The sequence below is a fragment of the Boleophthalmus pectinirostris genome, unplaced genomic scaffold (assembly GCF_026225935.1).
Source record: "Boleophthalmus pectinirostris isolate CB_2022bp ecotype Guang Dong unplaced genomic scaffold, ASM2622593v1 HiC_scaffold_23, whole genome shotgun sequence".
NCBI lineage: Eukaryota > Metazoa > Chordata > Actinopteri > Gobiiformes > Gobiidae > Boleophthalmus > Boleophthalmus pectinirostris.
Genome location: NW_026571207.1, coordinates 19,167,405 through 19,190,936, shown reverse-complemented (window position 1 = coordinate 19,190,936; position 23,532 = coordinate 19,167,405). Strand labels below are relative to the sequence as shown.

The window sequence follows — 23,532 nt, the reverse complement described above, 5'->3', positions numbered from 1 at the left end:
ACAAATGACACTTGAAAACTTCATGTAGAAAAAGGACTGAACAAGTTCCACTTTTAGTTTTTGGACACTGAAGTCATGCTTTTTTCTTTTACTCCAATAGTTGAACCAAAAGAAATATTAATAACTGACCTCTTTCCACATGGTGTCACTCTTGTACTAACTGTTGTATTAATGCACTCATCTTCGTACTATACACTTGGAATTATAAAACATAATTCACTTTTAATAATTTCCGTTCATTAGACTTCAGTTTTTGAGAGGAAATATACATGTCAAGTCTGAAACAAAACAGCATGGACAAATGGTCAAGTAAGTTTGCCGCTAAATATCCAGTGGGATTAGTTTAATATTTGAGTCTTAAGGATGGAAAAATGCCATATGTTGGTATAAAGTTAGTGTATAGTTTTTCCAATGTACATTTTAAAAGGTTTTGGTGCAGAATAATTAAATATTGACTGATGGGACCATGTTAACACTGTTAACTGTCTGATTCTGTGACTGGAATCAGCAAATGCCACTTGGTTTTGAGGTTTCCTTCCAGAGCCATAAATCCTGGTGAAAACAGAGAGGTTTTATGGCACACAGACTTCCCCTCCTTTCTGCAGGGGGTAGTGTATCTTCTACCACCCTCAAATGTCACTGTCCTTTCATATTTCTACACCAGCCTTTGGAAAACATAATATCAAACATAAGACAGTGGAAAGAGTTGTGCAATCACTATACAAGCAGTTCTGGGTTGGCACACAACTGCACTTTACTGCAAAAATAAATGGATCAAATATAAAATATAATTTCCTAAAACTGTCCAGATTAAATGTTTTGTGGTGTATTATTCTGTTTCTGCAAAATCTAGATTTGTCCTGGTTGAGATTTTAGGAATTGCAGCATTAACGTTTTTATGTCATACCTCTAAGCCACATTAATGACTGTGACTTATAAGAACACATTCTATATCAATTAAATTCTCTTAAAAAGAAGTGATTCCGTTGGCCAACGCTATAACCCACATATGTATTCTAAAAATTTTTTTTAATAAAAATTAGATCAATGGGCTAAACAAACCCACAAATGATGCAGTTTTTTAACTTAATTGAACATTCCATGTATATAATTTTGAGTAACTGACATCAAGTTTGAAATGGGAAAAAACAAACAATATAATTTCTGTCAGTCCATGCCTCTCAACTGCTGCTTTACACTTTGTATTTACAAAATGATCTCGGTGGAATTTCAAATCTGATTTTTCTCTATTCTCTCTCTAAGTATTCCAGTATTCAACTTGTTACCATTTACCATTACATTAAATCTATAAGGCAGACGCAAATGTTAGAGTACCAAAGGATTCAAAAACTGGAGTCAGGTGTTTTAGGGAAAATCCATGGGAATGATAAGGGGATTTTCAAATTTGATCTGTACCATGGCCTGTATGAATCTCACTTTCTGTATACTCCATATAATGATTTAATTCTCACCTTCCACACATTGTAATGTTTGAGTGCAATTTGTAGCCTACCTATGTATAAGAAATCCCTCAAGGTTGCCCATTAATTTTGAGATTTCGTGAAAGCAAATTATGGCCTAGGTCAGGATATTGTTTTAACTGTGCTACCGTCTTGGTGTCTGTTCTAATTAATACGTAAAATACTTTTGCGTCACAATAAAGGGAGGCCTGTAAATAATGCATATCTTTATTATTTATGTTATTAATAATAATATTTTTGTGTATCGGGTCAGGGTGGATTATTGAGGATCTTTCTTCTACAGATCCTCAGCTGCTCCGTGCTCCCTGCAGGCTGGTCCAGGACGGTGAGCACGGCGCTACCTGCGTGCCGCTCCGTGCCGTGCCGCGCCGCACTCTTCCTGTGTGCTGCTCCAGTGAGGTGCGCGCTGTGCTCCGGGACATTTGCTCGAAACTGGGAAAGTCGCCCAGTCCTTTAGGTCCAGAGAGCTTCACCTGACGAAACCGCGGCGAGACCTTTTCTACCAAGGTACCGCCGTGCTGTGTGGCGTGGATTAGACACAGTCCTGCGTGTTTTGGGTTTCGTGGATCTTTCATGGGCGTTTTCTTTGTGGATTTCAGTGTCGTATCTTAGCTAGCTTTAGTTAGCTGCTTCCGGTAAAAGACCTCCTCCACACAGGTAAGATATGAAGAGTTTCGCTCTCAACTCGCAAAATACATTTCACCTAACTATAAAGCTCTCAACCATTTAATACTTACTTGACTTGTTACATTTTGGATCAGTAATCTCAATTAGTGTAACAATTGTTGTGAAAAAGTCATGAAAATGTTAACTTGTTTACGTGAACAAGGTGAGTTCATGCGTTGTGCTGTGTCGGTGTAGCCTTGTCAGCGAGATTAGAGTTTGACCACTTTGAGGGTCATAATAATGTCAGCTTGACTGTCAAAAAAGTCTACAACCCACATTTATGACCTTTCTAGTGGTTTGCATCTGTCACATCGCTGTGGAGATGAGAAACAAACCAACACAGACCGACAGGACACTAAGTAATTTATGGTGCTGTGCCTCATCACACTACAGACAAGGAGGGATTTCCCAGGTTTTGGTCAAGTTGTTTTATAGTTGGCCCTGATAGGTTAGCTGTTTTTACAAATATTGTTACAAATAAGATGGACTAATATGGTAGAGAAACAAGAAACCTAGAACATAGATTAATTATTAAAACAGACTTTTGGACTCCTGCTGGAGCCTTTGTTATTTGTCATTGTCTGTCACCTGGCACTGAAGAAAATGCAGACAACTCTTTGACTTCAAGTGCAAATATATAGGGAGCATCCACTAATTTTGTCCTGGTCTGTGGAAAAGAGTTTTCTTGATTGTAGTGTGTAGTGGGACTGGTCCAGGCTTCAGAAACTTGAGAACATGCAAAGTAAAGCCACACCAGTAAAATCTTAATTGTAAAAGTCTGGACATTTAGATCTCCCCTTTACCATCTCTAGACAAACAGTAAATGATGTAATAGAAGCAGATGGCATTTGATGTGTAGTCTTATGTCTAGTTGTCCATATTATTGAAATCTTATGTAATGTGGCTGTAGGAGTTGGGTCTGAATGCAAATATTGACTTTACATGTAAATAAAACCTTTGACCTGTTAATTTTCATTTTGTCGGAAGTTCACAATCTTACTGGATTTGGCCTTTTTGTTATGCTGAAGAAGTAAAGTATTTTTGTGTTATTACCATGGCCTCACCTGTGTTAACTGAGGGTGTGTTGTTACACGTGACTTGCATATGAGCCACCACAGCCAGTGACTTGACTCAGCCGTGAAGAGCACCTCTGTTGGTAATCCTTCAGAGACATTACCGGACATTTACTCAGCAACACGTCACATGATAATTATAATTATTTTATAATAATTTCCTCAATCCAATGTTCTCTGAGCTTTGCTCAAACTTTTACTTGTTGTACAGTTGTTATATTTAGCCAAATGATGGTTGCATTAGCATGCATTTGATGATTTAGTGGTGGCGTTACCATCTTTCTAAAGATATCACAATCATCATCAACTTTTTTGTTGCAATTTAGTTTCAGACAATTTTATGATTATTTACAATTACTGTCACGTTAACCAAATAAGTTGGGTTATATAGTGTGGAAGAAACAATAAAATAGAAAATTCAAGGAAAGAAATAGATTTTTTGCATGTCACTCCCTATGGAAGATGAGGACCATAGTAAGATGAGCAAATATATAGATTTTCTGCATCCTTGAGGAGTTGTTTGTTATCAGCTTGCTCGACTGGACCCAGCCCTCCTCCAGAGACCGTAAACTGGGAGCGCAAATCAAGTCGGAGGTCATAGCCTGTCCTCCGTCAAAGCAGTGACTAATCAAGATGGGCTACTTCCTCTGGGAAATCCTACGGGTCCTATCTAACCTTTATTAAAGCAGAAGGAATTGGAATAAGAGTGAATGATATTGACAAGAAATCCTATGATTTCTGTGTGTCTTGTCCCTTTGGCTCTATTACAGTCAGGATTGGTGGCCCCTATCTGTTACAGGAATAGGTATCACTTTTGCAAAGTAAAAGGCAGAGGGAAGGAGAGCAGTGGCCTGGATGACCTCATAGTGTTTGTATGTTTGTGTGTTTTAAGTGAAGGTTGGTGTTAGTTCCTCCAGGGGGATTGCACCAGCATCTTAAACTGCTGCCCAAAACAAAAACTTCCTTACTGCATGGATTTCAGTATGTCTCCAGTCTACCTTGTTATAACCATATCTCTCCTGCTTTTCCCACAGCAGAGCGGCCGGGCACACACACACACAAACACAGATACACACACAAACACAACTCTGAGCACGAAAGTATTACACACATAATTGTGTTATGGAGCAGCTCTGGTTTCATTCAGGCTTCAGGCGGCCAATGGAGCTGTGAGGTTATAGTCTAGTGATGTGGTGCAAGATATCATTGTCTTAGGTTAGTTCCCCAAAGCTACTGTGGTCTCTTCCAGAAATATGTTTATGTTGCAACAAGGGATGCAAGATGAATTGCAACTGAATCAAAATTTTAATGGACACAATTAGCAAATCATAAAGGCTGCAATTTTTGATGTACCATAATTTCCTTCACGAATAGCTGTCTTAGTTCTGCATAAAAATACTAACTCTGTAGTTTAGATCTGTACAAACATGTTCTAAAATGTGATTCTTATTAGGTTGTCAGTTCATATTGCAATTTTTTTTTTAATTTCTTTGCATGTTTTTTCCCAAATTGTGCAGCTAGTTACAACAGAATAAGTGTATGATTATTAGATGTAAATGTACTGTAAGTAAAAGTTTTTTGTTGTTAAAGATGGTCTCATTCTGCATACAAACATATATTTTAATTTTGTTATGTGTTAAAACTGTGTTAAGATGTTTTGGACTGTGCAGCTAAAAGTTATCTGAAGAATGCCTTCCTAATCAGCACTGCCCTTATGAAATGGAATTAGTGGAGATTAGAAACTGCACTGTGGTTATGGGACTGCTGCGTTTGAGTGCAGAGGGTCATTACTGACGGGATTGTATTTCTGACCACAATTTTCACCACTCATACCAAGGCTTTGTTCCCTTCCTTACTGGAGGCTTGACTTAAGACTCCTTATTAGTCGCCTCCCCCGTCCACCGTTTCCACAGTTTAGCTCTTTTCAATTAAAGCGCACCAGAGAGTTTTGCTGAGATGAGAATTCCTTTTGTCCCTCAGGAAACTTGCTGAGAGGAAGCAGCTGCGGCTTGCTGCCATATTGCTGCTGCTGTGTGGATTTGTCACTTCCTCTGAATCTAGTTGGAGTTAAGAGGACGAGTCCAACTTTGATATTCACCTAAAAGTGTTTCTCTTTTTCTTAACAGAAAAAAGCTGAATGAAGACCTGGAGATAACACTGTGGGCGATAATGGACTGTTACTCTGCTTTTACCCATAGACTGTACAAATTGTACTTATTTTGAAGAGTTTTGCAGACTTTTTGTTATTTGGACTGGAAAAAATTATGTCTACAATAGAGACCAAAGCTGCAGGTAGCAGTGGCAGCATGGGTCTGTCATGGGCACGTGTGTGTAAAGAGTGTGGCCAGCAGCACGAGTGTCAGGACAGCCACCTGTACGAGTACCAGGACGATGTGGATGACGAGCTGGTGTGTCACATCTGCCTCCAGCCGCTGCTGCGCCCCATGGACACCCCTTGTGGGCACACGTACTGCTTCCACTGCCTCAGTAACTTTCTGAAGGAGCAGGACTTCTGCCCTGTGGACCGACAGAGACTGCAGCTGCAGCAGTGCCGTCCATCCAGTTTGCTGGTGAGGAACCTGCTGGACAAGCTGAGTGTGGCCTGCCCACACTCCACAGAGTGTCAGGCCCAGATGCAGCGCTGTGAGCTACAGCCCCACCTCCACAACAGGTACGACCACTTACTTGCTCTACACCTTCACCACCCCTGGACCTTCTCAGGACTATACAGTTTAACTACTGCAGAGAAGTGTCTAATCAGAGACTACTAATTAAGGAAAGAGTTTTACATGTTAAAAGGTTATGCACTTGTTTGTCACTGAAAGGAGAACATGCTCGTTATCAGGATATTTTAAGTGTCCGTGTGTTTTCCACTGAAGTGATTATCAGCTCTGTGGCCAAGAATGAAGTCAGCTGTGGGCAGATGATGTCACTTAACACAACAAGAGCAAAGTTCAGGCTTCAGGAAGCAGCAGTAGTCCTGCTTTTTGTTATGCTTTACTAAATCCTATCAATTACTAACTCTATTTAAAATGTACAGTGTAGCATTGCTGTTCTTAATTAATACTTTTTTATTTAAAAATATTTGTAGCTAGCTGTAGCTGTTTTGCTTCTCTTCCCTCGTAGATGTCCAGTTTTTCGAAGATTGCGAGAGGAAGCTGAAAAGAGGAAGCGTCCTTCGTGGAATGAGTTAAAGGGGCGAAGGGGGGACGGAGACATTTCTGGTGATGCTAAACAGACCGCTTTACCACGGACATCCAGTAGAGATCAGCCAGACCCTGGACTTATCAATCCTGCTTATGAGGAATGTGAGGAAGGTATGGGACAAATAATATCACAGTAATCAATAAAAATAAATTATAACCACAAATCTTCAATTGCTTATGTTTAGACATAAAGTTTTTATTGCTACAATTAATCTAAACCCCTTAAAGCAGGTACCGCATATAACTAGATGGCAAATCTGAAACCAGTTCTCCGCTCCTGCCTCCCCTCTCCTTTATCCTCCTTCCTTTTCCTACTCACTAATTCTCATTTTAATGTGAAGGAACATTCAGTGAGGAGTTAGTAGAAGTGGGTAGGAAAAAGGAGGAGTAAATGGATTCGGAAAGGGCCTATGGTCCTTGGTATTTTTCTATCAGCCCAAAGCTGGCACGCTGTCAGGCAGCAGTACCTTAGAAAGCATCTATTGATGTTATGTGAGAATGAACTGTCTTATTTACTTTGACTGATACAAAACTTGACATTATGCTAGAATATTTAGTGTCCTGTTAAGCACTGCATCTACTGAACATGTCTTTTTAGTTTTGGACCTAAACTAGCCTCTGCTTTAATGTTGTTTTCTTTTAGACAACACTCCTCTGCGGTCGAGTTTGGTGGCAGAGGCCAATGTAGTGGATCTCCTCAGAGAAGAGCCTGAGGAGGAACTGGGGCTTCGTATCGTGGGTGGTAAAGACACTCCATTAGGAAACATTGTGATCCAGGAGATTATTCGAGACTCTATAGCAGCTCGTGATGGCAGACTGGCCCCGGGAGATCATATATTGGAGGTAATAACATTTATTGAGCAAGTAAAATTTTAGTTGCTGTTGCATAAACAGTATGCACATGTCACTATAAACAAGGATTTGCAGCAAAGAGTGTAAAGTGACTATGCTGGAAAAACGTGTTTTATCCTGATGGTAATGAGTAAAGCACATGGCTTTTCTGAGATTAGTTTTTGCAAACAAAGTTTAGATTTTTATGCCAGACTTTGCAGTTATCATCTTCAAAAGTATTAAGTGTAAAAACATCCTAAATTCATAGTTTCAGCATTAGTTACATTCATAGTGGAGTTCATCTTTTCATCACTCATACAGCACTGTTACAAATTGCTTTCCTGCGGCTCTCAAGGAATGTGGTTCTCATGAAAACTGAGCCCAAAGATGTCCCAGTCTTTGCCCTGCATCAGTTGGACTTTTTTGTCTGTCACACTGGAAAAGAAAGCAAACACTCCTACTACACTTCTACAGCAGATATTTAATGGTTCCTTTCCCAGTTTCATCTAAATTTTTTCTAGTTCCAATAGATATCACTGATTGTTTAAAAAAATATATATATTGTTGTCATTGGATTTCTGTCACACACTGGAAGCATGTAAACTGTTTACAATCGCTGATTCTTGGTTTGAATTTCCAGATAAATGACATCAGTTTGGCATCCGTCCCTCATTCCCGGGCCATCGCTCTGCTACGACAGCCCTCCCTGCTCAGACTTACCGTGATGCAAGAAAAGGGTTTTAAAATAAGAGATCCCAGGTCTGACCTCCATAGCAACAACCCCTCCACGTCCTCTGCCCCCCAGACCCAGCCCACTCATGCCAACCCGGGCACAGTGCTGCAGGTCACGCTCATGAAAACCCACCGATCTGAACCACTTGGCATCAAACTCATCCGAAAGTCAGACGAGAGCGGAGTCTTTATCCTGGATTTGCTCTCTGGAGGTTTGGCCGCTAAAGATGGAAAACTAAGGAACAATGACAAAGTGTTGGCTATCAATGGACAGGACTTAAGGCATGGCACACCAGAAAGCGCAGCCCAGATCATACAGGTAACACTAGTGCATAATAAAGATTCACACACAGATAAAGTCACAGGAATTTGTTCAGTTGTCAGTCAGACTGCTGGTTAAGAATGGCAATGAATGTTTTGTATTAAATGTCATAAAAATAAAATTAGGACTGTATAACTATTATAAGATTGCTTTTTTTTTTTTTTTTTTTTTGCATGAAGGCCAGTGAGGTGCGCGTGAACTTTGTGGTAATGAGGGCAGCAGAGAATTCAGATGAGGGCCAGTCTGCCAGAGCTCCCAGAAGAGCCCCTGACCCTCAGTACTTTAGACGCCGGTCCACATTTATGAAGGTGAGTTATGGTGAGGTCTTTATAATCCTTACTGGAATTCCCACTTTAACTGTACCTGGTGATGGTGGTTTAGTGAAAAATAAATTAATTAATCTTTTTTAGAATAATATTAATCATAATTATTTGATAATTATTTACTTTCACTCTGCTTGGATGACGTCACTTACTCATGTAGCCCTGGAGCTGAAGCATTGAAAGGCACTAAGCGATTAACTCTAGATCCAAAAGTTTCAATTCAGTCATTTGGCCCTAACATACTGTGATTTTTCTGTTAAATAACCAGCCGACAGTTGACTGTTGTCAGGAGCTCTATCTAATGCCTTTCACCTGTGTAATTGCTCTCATGACAGCTTTGAGACTGTGCATTTACAGTAAAGAAGATGTGTGGGCCTCACTGGGGGGTGGGTTTTTCAGAAGGAGGACACCTGCCCCCTGTATGGTCTGTTCTGTCCTGATCAAAAGGCCTGGGGCTACTCACTCTGCTGCTACAAACCACTGTCTTGTTGTTTTTCCTTGTTTCTTTGGATGGAACAGGATCAAAGCTGGTAACAGTTAGCTTTCGCCTGCCGAGTTTAGCCTTTGCGTCTTGTTGGGGGGGATGGGTTTCCTGCTGGGGGGAGGAAAAGCATCACCTCCTCCCCCTGCTTCCCCCTCAGAAACTGATTTGGTACAAGAAGTTCAAACTAAAGCTGTTATTTTCATCACGTCTCAGTTACGAGAGATTAGCGTCTAAGTTCACACATTAACTGAGACTCTCAGCTGTACCTAAAATGTTTCACATTTGTTTCTACTTGTGTACTCTGACATTATCTGTATAAACAAAATGCTAAATTTCTCAGCAACATACTTATGAATTGAATACGTATTTATAATATTAGTCGATATCAATATTAATATTTAAATACATAGTAAGTTCACATTGAAAACATGCATTATATTTTTACTTCTATATATATATTCATTTTACTGTCTGTAAAAAGAATGATGTTTTCAGAAAAGAAGGTTTTCAAAAGACATTTCCGTAACATCTCTGAGGCAAAGAGCTATGTGGTGTCAATTTGCCAGATAGTTTGATTCTTGCATAGGTCACTCACCAAAAGCATGAAGTTATTTTAAAAAAAAAAATTTAAATTTCATCTAGGACCCTCCAGGTGGCTTTTCTAGCCAAGAGAAAACAGTTAGCATGAAGAAGGAGCCTCGACTTTCTCTGGGCATCACTATTGCTGGAGGCAGAGACTGCCGCAGCCGTCTGCCTGTCTACATCACCAGTGTACAGCCCGTTGGCTGCCTACATCGAGAGGGCACTATCAAAAGAGGTACAACAACTTGAAGTCTATGGCACTACATTGCACATTAGAGCTCTTACTGAAAGCATTTGTGTTGTAGGTGATGTCCTGCTCAGTATCAATGGAGCGGACTTGACACAGCTGACGTACAATGAAGCAGTGTCGGTGCTGAAGGCTCAGACTGCCCAGAGCCAGGTGGTTTTGCGGGTCCTCCAGACTCTGTCTGAGGACAGTGAAGAGGAGCTGGACACCAGTAAAGATGAGCTGGACCTGTCCGATGACCCCAGAGAGGATGCTTTAAACTGGACCCCATTATGGACTCGCTGGTTAGGCTTACCAAGGTATCTCCCGCATAACTCTTCCTGAGATTTTCTTTTTTGTTTTCCCCCTGAGATTTCCAATGATTAACTTCTAAGAAAATGTCAGAAATATTTTGTTCTTTCCAAATCAGTCACATGCACTGGTGCCGAGACATTGTACTGCACAAGACTAACAATGAGAGCTGGGGCTTCAGTATAGTTGGAGGCTATGAAGAAAGCCATGGCCAGCAACCATTCTATATAAAAACCATTGTGCCTGGAACACCTGCTCACTTCGATGGTCGTCTGAAGTAAGACTTCAGTGCTCACTATTAAGACACACCCCATGACTCTGCAGTGACGTTTACCTTTGTTCTTGTCCTCAGGTGTGGTGATGAGATCGTGGCTGTAAATGGAGCCACTACGGTGGGAATGAACAACAGCTCTCTCATCCCAATGCTGAAGTTACAAAAGAATAAAGTGACTCTGACTGTTGTGTCATGGCCTGGGAGTCTCGTCTAGCAACTGTTCCCTCTGGACATGTTTTCAGAAATGTACAGTATCCAAGGACCTCTCAAATGATTCTTTATCCTCCAAGATCTAACTGGGAGACCTATATTTGCACAATTTAAATGATGTTCTTGGATGCCATAATAAGATAAAGTAGTTCTAGTAGTTAAGTGACAATCAACAAATTATATTTTTAAAGAAAGCAAAAGATTGTGTTTGAATGCATTTAGTCCTTTTAGTGAATACATTAATGCATTTGCTTTTATGGCTTGGGATGTACATGTGTAGCTTTAATCAAGAGGTAGGTATACATTATTATAACTGGTTGCATCAGCTTGCCAAAGTCTGAAGAAACATATTTTTTCTTACTATTACTTAATGTTAATTGTAACATTTAAAACCTCTGTTTGTGTAAAGTGTGCTTTTTGAAGTCATACGAACATTTAAGTTTTAAGCACTTGTTTTTCATTTGGATATTTTTACAAGTGAGTGCCTTGTAACACTGATGAACATTAAGCTCTAAAATGCCTTAAATGACTAAAGTTGCTTGAGAAATGTTTTTTTTTAAGTGAAGCTTTGTGGCTTTGTCTCTTAATTTTTGTTTATTGACACAAACCGCGGCCTTGACCAACAAAGAAAATTATTTTTTTTATGATATCAACAATATTGTTAGCTGATCTAAAATTTTTTATCTTTAAATCAAACCTTAACTGCATTCATGTAAACTGTTAGATCTGAAATGTGGTTGCTTGTAGATTTTAGGATATACTTGTGGAGCTGTGTATATAATCTAAGCATACATGAATAAAACTGACTTCAACAGTAGTCCAAAGTGTCTAATAATATGTTCATTTACCAGACACACCTGACATCTAGTGGACAAACATGTACATTGTTTTATTTTAATTTTAATAAAACCCTTTTAAAATAATGGATTTTAATCTATACACTTGCAAGTTTTAAAATTTAATTGTTCAATAAGTTTGTTTGAACCTTGAGCTAAAGAGACATGTGAATGTGAAACAACAGCACAAAGGGTCATAAAACCCAGCAGCAGCCCTGTCTGCCTTTGCTTTGGGGGTTTGTGAAAACTTTTGAGCAAAATCACATTTTATGTACAACTAGAGAGACAAAGCATTTAACTGTATAAGTTTTGACTTTGACAAATGTGTTACAAAGCCATCCTGTTGAAGTTAACGATTCATTGCCTAGTTAAACATGACAAATGGCCAGTTATGTTGTACTGCTACAAGTTGTGGCCAAAGTGCATTGCCACAGGTCACTTAGGGTTTGTTTTAAGAGGCTCGTCATTTATCCATTAATTGCATTTATTCATTGTTGTTCAAAAGAAAATCAAACAAAGACACAAATAAAAATAAAAAAGACCAATTTATTTTCTTTCTCCAAAGGGAGCCACTGGATCTCTGTGGTTAAACAGATTTTTTAACAGGGGCAATACTCACATCTCCTTTGTACAAGAGCACAAATTCATTCTTTACAGTTCTTAAGCTACTCCAGAGGCACTATTAACACAATGCATTGTAGCAGTGTCCTAACAAAGGAAATTATAAAAACAATAAACAAGGTTAAAAACAATGTAATATTGTAACCATTTGCTCAACACATGGTGTATGGTTAGTCCATGTGCTTCCCATATTAAAAGGGGATACAAAACAGATGCAATGGAATTGCAAATAATATCAGAGGAGGGTGCAAAACAAGTTTCATTTGTTTAAAATGTGTCAGTCTCCAGCTAAAACAGGTGATTAAAGGTCTTGGCACTGCTTTTCGTGCTTTATCCTCTATTCTCTGTACTGATATCAAACTGGGCTTGAGTGCATTGATCAGTCTAACTCTGGCAACACTGAAATTATATGGCTTGCAAGGTAAACAGGTCCATAGTAACTACAGGTAAATATACATGTATTGATCAAAACTATGGAAACAACAGATTGGCAAAAAAAAAACACACAAAAAAAACAACTAAATAACTACGCAACTTTATGTAAACAATAATTAAACACTGTACAGTTACTTATGGTATTTACAGGTCAAGTTTCAACTTGTTTGTCCCCAACTACAGATAATTACAGAAAATAGCTGATTAAGTACTCTGCGGTAGGCATTTTTGACCTTCTCATTTACTTGCAACAATGCTGCCTCTTTTTCCACAACACAAAGTAACAAAAAGACACATAAGGTAAGGCTGCTTTAGGGTTGGATTGAGGGAGCGTCACAATCGTTGCAAGGGTTTATTGATAGTTGAAATGGAAGCAGAGGATGGTTCTTTGGGGTAAATGCACTTTGATGTTGACTCTTTAGTGACATGTAACAAAAATATTGGAGTGAAACAAGTTTGTTGAAAAATGTGCAAATTCTGCTCTAAAGCAAAGTGACAGCGTCTAATACACAGACAGATTAACAGGGTCCTCATGGGACATTAGTGCAGACCCTTATTTCAACATACTGTACGGTATATACAAGGCACTAAGGAGAAAATTCAAGGGCCCCACATCGACTTCACATCAGCCTCCTCAGTCTGGTCGAAATATAGGATATTTGGGTAAGAATTCTATAAGAATTACCTGTGAAGGATAACACAGACAAAGAGATCATTAAAAAAGGAAAAGCTATGGGAACATTTTGGAACAAACCTAAACAAAAAACTTGGGTTAATAGAACACAACATTTAGAGATGATAAAAAAAATTATTAATTGGTTATTTATAAATTAACTGTAAAAGATCAAAATGGTTGTCTTACATATTCCATCATATTGCTGCTTTCACATTTTCTTTTGCTGAGTTTCCAGTGCAGCCCCAGCTGAAAAGAGAAGAATAGACACGGACACAATGAATGAACACCTCCTCTCAAAGACAAAGAAAAATCTGTCTGAGATCTCCTCGTCAGTGTCAGGGGAATTTGGAAACAGGGCTGTCTGGTCTCACAGGGGTCAAACTGTGGCCAGACACTCTCAACAGCTTCCTTTATGCCTGTCCTCAGCTACTAGCGGTAATTTGTTGCTGTGAGACAAAGCGAAATTAACACAGGATTTTACTACTGACCTCGCAACCATTCCAATCAGTGTGTCAGATAAGACTTAGAAGAACTGGTAGTTTAAGAGTTTACAAAACATTATCTGTCCCAGTGGTAGTCACACACACACTTTAAACACTTTGACACTGGCGATGAGATGTTCTTACCTTGTGATATAATCTGTTATTTTCCCATTCTAACAATTTCTGAATCGATCGTCTGGTCTGTACAAAGAGAAGAGCAGCATTAATGGAAGTTGTAAAGTCATTAATGAAAGTAATGACAGGCATAACAGGTCTCAGTTAACTGCAGCTATGTTAGGATTTATAGACTGGACCCCTATTTTACCAGCTAGTAATTTTCACTTTGTTGTCTATAACTTGTGCTATAATACCAGCTGTAAAGACACACCCATGGAGCAGGTATAAACAATGTGGTAAATGCATTATTTCTACACATAGCCACTAATTGACCACAGTATGTGATTACACCTAGCCCACTGCAGCTGAATTGTACTTATAGCCCTTGAGTAATGAGCAATGATGTGAGGGAGAGTAAAAGTGTCCAACGCATGTCACAGGAGGTCGGGACTCACTCTCTTATTGAGACAAATAACAGGCCAAAGACTGCAGCCAACTGTACAGCAGCAACACAAGCACCCGCAGAGCAGCCACTTCACATTGACAGGCAGGTTTTTCTTCAAACATGCATTCACCCTGCCAATGCTGGTTTTAAATTCCTCTGGAGCTACCTATAAAATAAACAGTTTATTAAGACAAATGGTTTAAGGAAAAAAGAAACTGAAATAGTGTCATGAAGGTTTCCTAAATGGTCAAAAGAACTTGTTTGGAAAGATCAAAGGCTTTGAGCATGTAGATATTTGCAGATGCTGTCCTGAGATGAGATCTTTAAACACTAAGGCTGACTAGCTAACGCTCCAGACTGGTCAAGGCAAGGAGGGCCTACGGGGAGATAAGTCCAGTGCCTGTGGCAGTGCAGGCCAAACAACTTGAATGGATGCTCATTCCTGGCCCAGTCTGTACGTCATAAAACTGGGGTCGTAATCTTTTATGACAGGATGCAAAGGTCTCTTTGCAAACAGCCAAAGACCTCAAAATAAAGCCCAGCAGGGCCTGATCTGCACCCTTCAATCATCATAATTGTGAGCTCATTCATCACATGTCGCCATGGGTCACAATGCTGAAGCTTCTTTTTATTGCCCCACACTTCCCTCGGCCCACTCTTACCCCTGCAGCCTTTTTGTGTTTAAGCGTTCGACCCAGGAAGCTTTCCTTTCTTGTCTGCAGCGAGTCCTCATTTCATTATTTTATCACCTGGTGCTGGACCCTCCAAAACCCTGTGTCCCCGCCAACTGTGGCCCTTAGTTGGCTTACTCATTTACAGAGCTGGACTATTGCATCTCCTTCTAACCAACTGTGCAGCCCAGTCTCTGGAACAAGCTGTACCAGAATGGTTTTGTGTAGTCCAGGTTTAAGCATATGACACTAGTTCACAAACATGTAATTATACTAAACAAAGAACATTAAATGCATAAAATTGAACTGTACCTTTCCTGTGAGAATAGAAGGAAACTCTGTGTCAAATCTGTTGCTCAGTCCAAACCTGAAAACACAGGTTATTATTATTATTAGGTGACTGTATCTTATTATTTTTAAAGGGGCACTACAGGACAATTCCGGTAGACTAAAGAGTCTGCCACTTGCTTGTCTCTATGGAGAAGTTATTACTTCACCTGGAATGTTCCAAAGTATGACATTAAACATATCTATGTTGTATTCATTCAATAACAGGAGCTTTTGTTTTTTCCCCATCAGCAACACCTTAAAAAAGGCATTATTACAATGAGCAAGTCCCTAACATCTCCACAAACTGTGGAACATTCAGACAAAGCAATATCATCTCCACAGAGACAAATAGGTGGCTTACCCACCACCAGGAAAGTTACATGGTGAGCCTTTAATGTTTACAGTCCAATCAATTGTCGTTTCTGTCATGATGCACGCAAGAATAAGGAAAATAAACCAGCGTTTTGAAAACATCTACTATATTTTGACACATGAACAACGACGCAATATAAAACAAATAACAACAAAATCTCTACATCTTGGCATTTGCACAATCCTACATCACTTTAAGAATAAGATAGGCATTTTAGATCAGTCACGGAGAAAGCGGGTGAGGTTGTATTACTTAGGTTTACTTGTCCTGTAATGAAGTATAAACATAATATTAACCCGTCCAAGGAGGTACCAGTACTGGAGTGACAGATCCTTTGTGATCTCAGCAGAGGATAACCTTATCAATAAGGTTACATTTGACAGTGAAAACGCAACATGACAAAACATGGTAGAGAAGACTATAATTATGCCACCTTGAAATGACAAACTGTAACATAAATAAATGTCAGTAACCACAAAAGTAATCTACTATCTACAGCTACAAAAACTCGGCAAGTAGTGACTGTTGTGATTTACGTTAGCTCACTGGTTAGCCGAAGCTAAAGGCTAAAGGTTCAGACACAAAATACTACAGCGACAAATTTCTAAAAACATGGCTCTGCTTACACAGTGATGTGCCCGGCCCCTCGCATGACCACAGGCTCTGGACAGTATCTGGGCAGGTGTTCTTCACTCACTACGTGCTCATCCTCTTCGTCTTCTAACTCATAAATTGTATCAAAGTCCGCCATGTTGGGCAGTAAGACGCTCATGACGTCGGGCTGCGTAGTCGCAGCTGCGCGCATGTCTCCGGCACTGTACCCAAAGCGGCACTGACAGCATCTGGAGAGAATTTTTGGACACTAATGTGAGCGCTTATTACACGAGTAGATATGTTGCATGTTTGTCGGTGGCACAGCAATACAATAAACTGCATCTTACCAATTCCAGTGCTGGTTATCAGTACGCATAGGCCTACCCAGTGCGCACCTGCACCATGCAGTCCAGGCCTCAGTTACTTAAATTAACTGATTTTGCAAAACAAAAAGTCATCATAACTAGACAAAACCTCTACACAGTATAGAAATACACTAGTTTTGAAAATTGTAATGCAAAACATTTTATTTACATTTCCATATTGCCAAAAAACAATAGTTATACTCACATAACCGCTCACTCTGGCCAGCTTTACTAAAGCTTATATATTTGGCAAAGCACACTCAAAGACTTGATTTGTCAAATCTAAAATAGGCTATGTTCATTTTACAATCCAGTTTAAAACTTATTTAAATGTCGCCGAATCAACATTTTATTCACAAACACATACATTCACATCACATAATAAAATGATATTTATATTTTAATAAAACTGACGTTTTTATTCTTTGACGTCTTCTCCTACATTAATAAACAATACTGTGAAAATATTTGAAGAGCCTCCAGTGTATCATCGCTTTGTTTTAGTCCGCAGCTCTATGCGTCCTGACGCACGGATAGTCTGTATCTGCTGCGCATTAAGTGTCCATCAGCGGAGTGCTCGGTTATGTTCGAGTCCCAGAGCTCGAGTCTCTCCGTCACTGTGTCACAGTCACTTGCTGTATATTCCTAATTGATGGCAAGGTGTTCATGGGCTGAGGTGGGTACAGAGACCCGTGGATGTCTGAGGGGCTGAGCGAGCCTGGCACAGGGAGTGGACTCACTGATCCGGGGTCACTGTGCACGGAGCCACTGCTGCCGTCAGACTGACCCATCTTCTTCTTAATCAGTTTCCTCTCTTTGGCCCTGCGGTTCTGAAACCAGATTTTGACCTGCAAATGAAAGAAAAAAGCTGACATACGAACCAACCCATCATTTAGGCCTAATAATGGGCCTATTAATAAATTTAGTGGGCTATTAAATGCAGCGTTACATATAAAATAGGCCTAAATTATTACAGGGATAGCCTTTTTGTTGTATGCTATTGATGATTGTATTAGATACATGTAATTACTGAAAAAACTTAAGCGTGGCATGGGTGCGTACCTGTCTTTCGGATAGGCCCAGGTTGACCGCGAGCTCAGACTTCCTCCTGATAGTGATGTATCTGTTGAAATGAAATTCTTTTTCCAGCTCCAGTCTCTGGTGATCCGTGTACACAACCCTGTATTTCTCCTTCGTTCTGGTTTTGCCTGTGAAAACGCAATAAACAAAATGTTAATTATTTTTACCTCACAGCTGAGTTGTTCAACGGGATTTCTTGCAGGAATCCACATGCCAGGACCGGTCTATCAATGCACAAGATCTTCATTCTCTCTGTACATAGGCAAATTACGCCTCTGATCTTTGCTTTGGAGACAAATTTACGCTTTGAATATCAAAGAGATCGTATTTGTACAACCTTTAACAAAATATCAGACCAAAAACGCGAAATAATTAATACTATAGGCCTTCACTTTTTAGCTATGAAATTATACTACAACCTACTTTATTGTGACCAATTTTGCAAAACAAACAAACAAAAAAACAAACATAGGCTACATTTAAATAATTGCAACTAGTGGCACAAAAGAAATATTAAATGGTTTAACCAATCATTTAAAATGTTAGTGATTTATTCTGACATGTTTTCACTGTGAAGACTTAACACAAGCTGTGAAGAGTGCCACTTTGTCCGGTAATAAAACAGAGGAACAGAGCTAGGTGCATATCAAAGTGAGGAGGTGTTGAAAACAGAGGCCATCGTCTGGATATGACGGAGAGCAACAATGTGACGGGGAAGTCAGGCTCGCATCTCCCACACTCATGGCATTAACATCACAAGTGGCCTGGCGCCGCTTCCTGCACCTTCCTGACTCATTCCCAAGGAAAGCTCACTGTCATATTTTCAGTCAGAGTAAAATCACCTGCATTGCATGTTCAACTTTTGAATCACTTCTACACAGTATCCATAAACCATGAACCTGTGGTGGAATATTCATGATGCTCACCTGTTGAGGACGATTGTGCAGTTTTGCTCATCCATTGAAATGAGTTGCGCCTTTCTCTATCTGGAGACATTTGAGAGGCTGAAACATTTTCTGGCGGTGGTTGCAGCACGGCGGCACTGGGTGGATGCATATGACTGTACTCGGGTGAGCAGTACGACACTTGTCCCGGAGACGAGTTGTTCATGGGCGCAGGGATGCCGTTTGGAGGCCCCAAACTGTAGGCGCCCCAATCCTCCCTAGGAGCTCCATACGTGGGCCCCCAGCTACCCGTAGACTGTGCGTGCGTGTCCATGTTTGGCATGTGATGGTATCCGCTAAAATCGGGGTACTGGGGTGTGGAAACAAAGTTCTGTGGAGGCAAGTTGATGCCTGATCTTCTGACGGGTCCTTGGTGGTACATGCTGCTGTCTTTTTCCAATAGGTATCCCACATACATGATTTGTGCAAAAAAACTAAAATAAAATAAAAACCCTCACTTAAAACTCAATCAAAATAGAAAAAGGGGCCTCGTGCTTCGATTTTATGGCAACATATTTGTTGCACCACCACTGAAGTTTTGTTTAAAAAAAATGTAATAGTCCAAAGCGACTCCTCAGTTACAAATGCGACGTAGCTCCTCTCGTGATACAGTCTCTCATCGTGTGTGTGTGTTGACAAGATGCTAGAGGTATAACCGAGGCCCTCCTGACGTCAGCTCTCCTCCTTACGCAGGATCCATTTACATCCAAATGCAGTAGTTGTGCGTCGCGGCCCAGATGTCCCCGGTCCTACACAGCGTCATCATTCCTCAGCTGGCCTATCCAGCTGAAGGATGGCTGAATACATTAAATGTAATGAATACATTAACTGCGAGAGTCCACAACTGTATTTCCAAATGGAACTACAAGACTTGGTACCTAATTACGCACGCTTTCCTGCACAACTGAAAGTTATACTATTTTATAATTTATGGTGATCTTTATCTTCCAAAGACTGCTTTACTTAATTTTAATGTTTTGTTGTTTTTATATTTATATAATTATCAGTTACAATTCCATTGCTTTGATTTGACTTAATTCATGATGTTATCAATGTTATGTAATGCTCAAACCATTGACTAATTTGAGAAGATATTTAGCCTTGTTGCAAACGAGGTGAAAAGTATGACTTTTTACTTGAAACAAACCATCTTCACACCTCAAGGTCGCACTTCACGGCTAATTCCGGTTTAAAGGAAACTCTAACAACCCCCTCTGTGGCAATCAGCGCCTTTCAGCACACCAGTCTGCAGTTCCACCAAACTCACACTGTATTCATATAACCGAGAAGTATCTGTCATCTGAGGCAACGGAGTCCAGAGCTTTTTGACATAAACATCGTGCATAGGCAATGCACAAAAGACTACATAAATCATTTGAATAAATATGTGTTCTCTTTCGCCCATTATAAGATCTGGGAAATGGAAGTGTCAGTTTATTTTCATCCAACACAAAGTGTTCTCTTTTGACAGGTGCACTTGTACTTTGCATGGCGCACTAATTGGTTTGTCTAAAGTTTTGACCTAAAGTAGGGTAATTAAAAGTTGATTGAAGCTTGTGAAGCATGTGTTTATTGCCTACAAAATTTACTGGCCAGTACATGCCTCATAGAGGTAGAGGTAAAAATTAGAGTGAAGGACAAGATATAAAACTTATTCATTCTGAAGTCTGGTTTTATTCATCAACAATACCAGATAGAATGCCACAGATAGAATAAGCATATATGCCTAATCACATTATAATAGGCCTCTATGTACCACGACAAATATGTTCATTCTCAGCCTTGTAGGCTCTAGGCCTTTAGATGTATTTGTGTGTGACAAAGTGTTAATTGATAAGATGTCAAAAATAAAGAAAGGCATTTCAGTTATTTAATGTGTCATAAAAGTGCAGTGAGGTCCCGAAAGCGGCTTTATCAGATAAGACGTCCCTTTCATCAGTCCAAAGCTTGGGGGAATCACAGGGAGAGCTCGCGCCTCTGGGTCTCTGCCGTTGCGCTGCGATTGCATGAAAGCCTCTCACTGTTGCTCCCTTTTGGACTCGGTCGGAACAACAGACCAAATAAATAAATAAATAAATAAATAAATAAATAAATAAATAAATAAATAAATAAATAAATAAAAAGCCAATTAAGACTCCTAGCAATATAACAGATGGCGTTCACGTTCTAGACTTCATGATTTCAGACAGGAGGCAACAAATTTGTAAGGGACTAGTCTCTACAAGATGGATTAAAGTTCTATCCAAAAAAGTCCTATGCTTTTGGGGTTGGGTCATGACTCACCTTTCTAAAGTAGGCCTACATCTTTGTCATTTGTTTTAACCAAAGCCAGTGTAATATACCCAGGCTCGTACATCATTATGCCTCTTCTCCAGCGTTCAGCGTGTGTGACACAATTAACCACTAGAGGACGCACTAAGTCATGGGCCTTTGGCCATTGAGACGCTTTAGCAAGTGTATAGCCTAACCAGTGTAATGTCATAGATCTAGACTAATGGGACTGCTAAGCGACGATCGAGCGAATTTTTAGCCCTCTGCTTTATCACTATATGATTCTGTATGAAGCAGTTTTATGCTGTTTTCACATGTGCGCTCTGGGTTTCCTCTAGCCTCCAAGGAAAATTCCGCTAGGCATACACGATTATGTTTAGTGACACTGAAATAATACACATTGCTGGGAATATCTCAATCTTTCTCCTTTATAAAAATAAAACGAATTGAATAAAACAGGCAATTTTACGCAGAACACAAGAGGGCGCCATTGTGTCGTAAATGTGAAGTGTGCCGGTTGCGCTCCCTCTGTCTTCAGGTCTTCAGTTGTTTCGATTACCTGAAGCAATATCTCAACTCCCTATCCCCAACCAGAACACTGAAATCAAGCTGATAGGTACCCTCACCATAACTGACCTAGTTTTTTGGCTAAAGAATTATTTGGCTGAGCTCAGCATGGTGCAAGCTCAGGAATCCACTCTGTTGCATAACTTCACTGATGTTGTTTAACTGTCTGTGGTCTTTCTCTGCGGGAAGAAACGTAAAAGGAGCATCTGTTACTATTTCTGGATAAAACTCCAGCACAGCGCACACTGCCACAGCCCGTCTAATGTAAAACACATGTCCAGCGTCAGAGTGTACGCTGACTGAGAGCTGTAGTGTGCAGAGGTTCGGTGTGGGGGCGCGCTTCCGCCACATCAGGCCCATCTCCGATACCCTTTTCCAAATAGCCGAAGAGAAAGGGTGAGAATCGTGAAAATATAATAGACTCAATATGGTAATCTACTAAGAAAGAGAGATTAAGGGGACATATTAACCCACCAATGTAAATTTACTTTAATGAGATTTAACTATTTATAAAAGTGTTCCTTCATTATTACTTTTCAGGGCATTGCATTTCGATTGGTTCATACGTGTTTGAATAATCCTTTGTTGTCCTGTATTTGAAGGCCTGGGAGCTCAGAAAATTCCTGTTTTGTCTTCCCCCTATCTCCACCTACTGCTCTATACTTACTTAGAAAATACATCTTCTTTAACACATTTAGTCTCTTAGCTAAGGAGAAACGAAATTAAATTGCAGATATTGTAGCCTCATTATTCGACTGCAGATTTTCCTTGTAACGTGAAAACATTGTAAATTAATTGTTTATTGACAGATTCCCCATTAGCACAAGCAAAACAAGCTGCTGCCAGATACATTTCAAGCTATAAAATATTTCAAATACCACTGACATAAACAGTTCATCACGCAGGTTAGTAGAACATTAACTTGTTCAGATATCAAGAAGTAAATTCCATTGCTCTGTATATGACTGTTCTTTTAAAGCTTTTGATAGAAGAATTGTTCTTGCTGTAAATTTAAATTTGAGGATGTGTTGCCGTCATGTATATCTATCTATCTATCTATCTATCTATCTATCTATCTATCTATCTATCTATCTATCTATCTATCTATCTATCTGTCTGTCTGTCTGTCTGTCTGTCTGTCTGTCTGTCTGTCTGTCTGTCTGTCTGTCTGTCTGTCTGTCTGTCTGTCTGTCTATCTATCTATCTATCTATCTATCTATCTATCTATATCTATATATATTATTTATTTTTTTATTTTTTAAATCAAGGATAATAATGAGCAGAATAGGATCTTGTTTATTAAGCATGAGTTTGGTACTAGTGCCTTACTCCATACACAGACCATAAATGTGTATTGTAACTTGTAACATGTGTACATATATTTATTCAATATTTTTAGGATGCATTTGTTTGAAACAGAACAACAATAGGTGGCACTGGTCTCACATCATATCTTCTTCTCATGCTCCACCACCTTTATGAATGAACATATGACTCACTGTATAGGCAGCTGCTTTTACTTAGGGATTATTTTTAGTTGTGCTCCAATCTTAGGCAACATATTTTATCAACTGCAACCCTCAAGTACTCCCATATGACTATTTCATTAGTCAAAGTTGAGGCAGATTCTTTGTTCCTATTTCCAGCTCCAAATATATATATATAAACTCTGTTTACTTGTTGTAGGTGGAGTACAGTCTTTTAGGGGAAAAGAATCCAGTCCATTGTTCTGTTTTAGGTGAGGGGCATGGATGTGTCATGTATCCACCCTTCACCTTGTGGGGCAGAAGTCTGAAAAAAACATTGTGTGACTCATATGGGGGAAACTTTATTTTCTTTTTTTATCTTTCAGTTGTGCATGAATTTATAATAGAATTTCAAGCTGTATAATAGATGTGAGTTTTAAATGCCTACTGTTTCCCTCACTGTACCTGAGTTTTTTTTTTCTCATCAAATATTTTTACAAGTTATAAGATTTTATTCTTATATCTGTTTGCACTTTT

General features: G+C 39.5%; 3 protein-coding genes across 3 annotated transcripts; 1 reads left to right on the top strand and 2 right to left on the bottom strand.

The window, feature by feature from the left end:
* Nucleotides 1-1,880: 1,880 nt before the first annotated feature.
* lnx2b (ligand of numb-protein X 2b) lies at nucleotides 1,881-11,539 on the top strand. Its single transcript, XM_020923510.2, has 10 exons — nucleotides 1,881-2,138; nucleotides 5,347-5,891; nucleotides 6,347-6,537; nucleotides 7,070-7,269; nucleotides 7,898-8,308; nucleotides 8,491-8,619; nucleotides 9,761-9,935; nucleotides 10,006-10,246; nucleotides 10,357-10,515; nucleotides 10,591-11,539. The coding sequence occupies exons 2-10, from the start codon at nucleotides 5,485-5,487 to the stop codon at nucleotides 10,724-10,726; spliced, it is 2,049 nt and encodes a 682-aa protein (XP_020779169.2). The 5' UTR covers nucleotides 1,881-2,138; nucleotides 5,347-5,484; the 3' UTR covers nucleotides 10,727-11,539.
* A 545-nt stretch (nucleotides 11,540-12,084) lies between these two features.
* chic1 (cysteine-rich hydrophobic domain 1) lies at nucleotides 12,085-16,480 on the bottom strand. Its single transcript, XM_020923539.2, has 6 exons — nucleotides 16,335-16,480; nucleotides 15,318-15,372; nucleotides 14,345-14,500; nucleotides 13,917-13,973; nucleotides 13,477-13,536; nucleotides 12,085-13,299 (listed from the first exon to the last, which is right to left on the bottom strand). The coding sequence occupies exons 1-6, from the start codon at nucleotides 16,478-16,480 to the stop codon at nucleotides 13,249-13,251; spliced, it is 525 nt and encodes a 174-aa protein (XP_020779198.1). The 3' UTR covers nucleotides 12,085-13,248.
* An 801-nt stretch (nucleotides 16,481-17,281) lies between these two features.
* Nucleotides 17,282-19,109, bottom strand: cdx4 (caudal type homeobox 4). The gene is made up of 3 exons (XM_020923578.1): nucleotides 18,674-19,109; nucleotides 17,730-17,875; nucleotides 17,282-17,515 (listed from the first exon to the last, which is right to left on the bottom strand). Exons 1-3 carry the CDS (start codon nucleotides 19,107-19,109, stop codon nucleotides 17,282-17,284), a joined length of 816 nt encoding a protein of 271 aa, XP_020779237.1.
* Nucleotides 19,110-23,532: the final 4,423 nt, after the last annotated feature.

Coding starts and splice junctions, on each gene's coding strand:
- chic1 (XM_020923539.2), bottom strand. CDS start 16,480: ATGAGCGTCTTACTGCCCAACATGGCGGACTTTGATACAATTTATGAG. Junction 15,373..16,334: donor GGGGCCGGGCACATCACTGT/GTAAGCAGAGCC, acceptor CTGTGTTTTCAG/GTTTGGACTGAGCAACAGAT. Junction 13,537..13,916: donor ATAACAGATTATATCACAAG/GTAAGAACATCT, acceptor TTCTCTTTTCAG/CTGGGGCTGCACTGGAAACT.
- cdx4 (XM_020923578.1), bottom strand. CDS start 19,109: ATGTATGTGGGATACCTATTGGAAAAAGACAGCAGCATGTACCACCAA. Junction 17,876..18,673: donor TGCACAATCGTCCTCAACAG/GTGAGCATCATG, acceptor GCGTTTTCACAG/GCAAAACCAGAACGAAGGAG. Junction 17,516..17,729: donor TGGGCCTATCCGAAAGACAG/GTACGCACCCAT, acceptor TTTCATTTGCAG/GTCAAAATCTGGTTTCAGAA.
- lnx2b (XM_020923510.2), top strand. CDS start 5,485: ATGTCTACAATAGAGACCAAAGCTGCAGGTAGCAGTGGCAGCATGGGT. Junction 9,936..10,005: donor AGAGGGCACTATCAAAAGAG/GTACAACAACTT, acceptor TTTGTGTTGTAG/GTGATGTCCTGCTCAGTATC. Junction 10,247..10,356: donor CGCTGGTTAGGCTTACCAAG/GTATCTCCCGCA, acceptor TTTCCAAATCAG/TCACATGCACTGGTGCCGAG.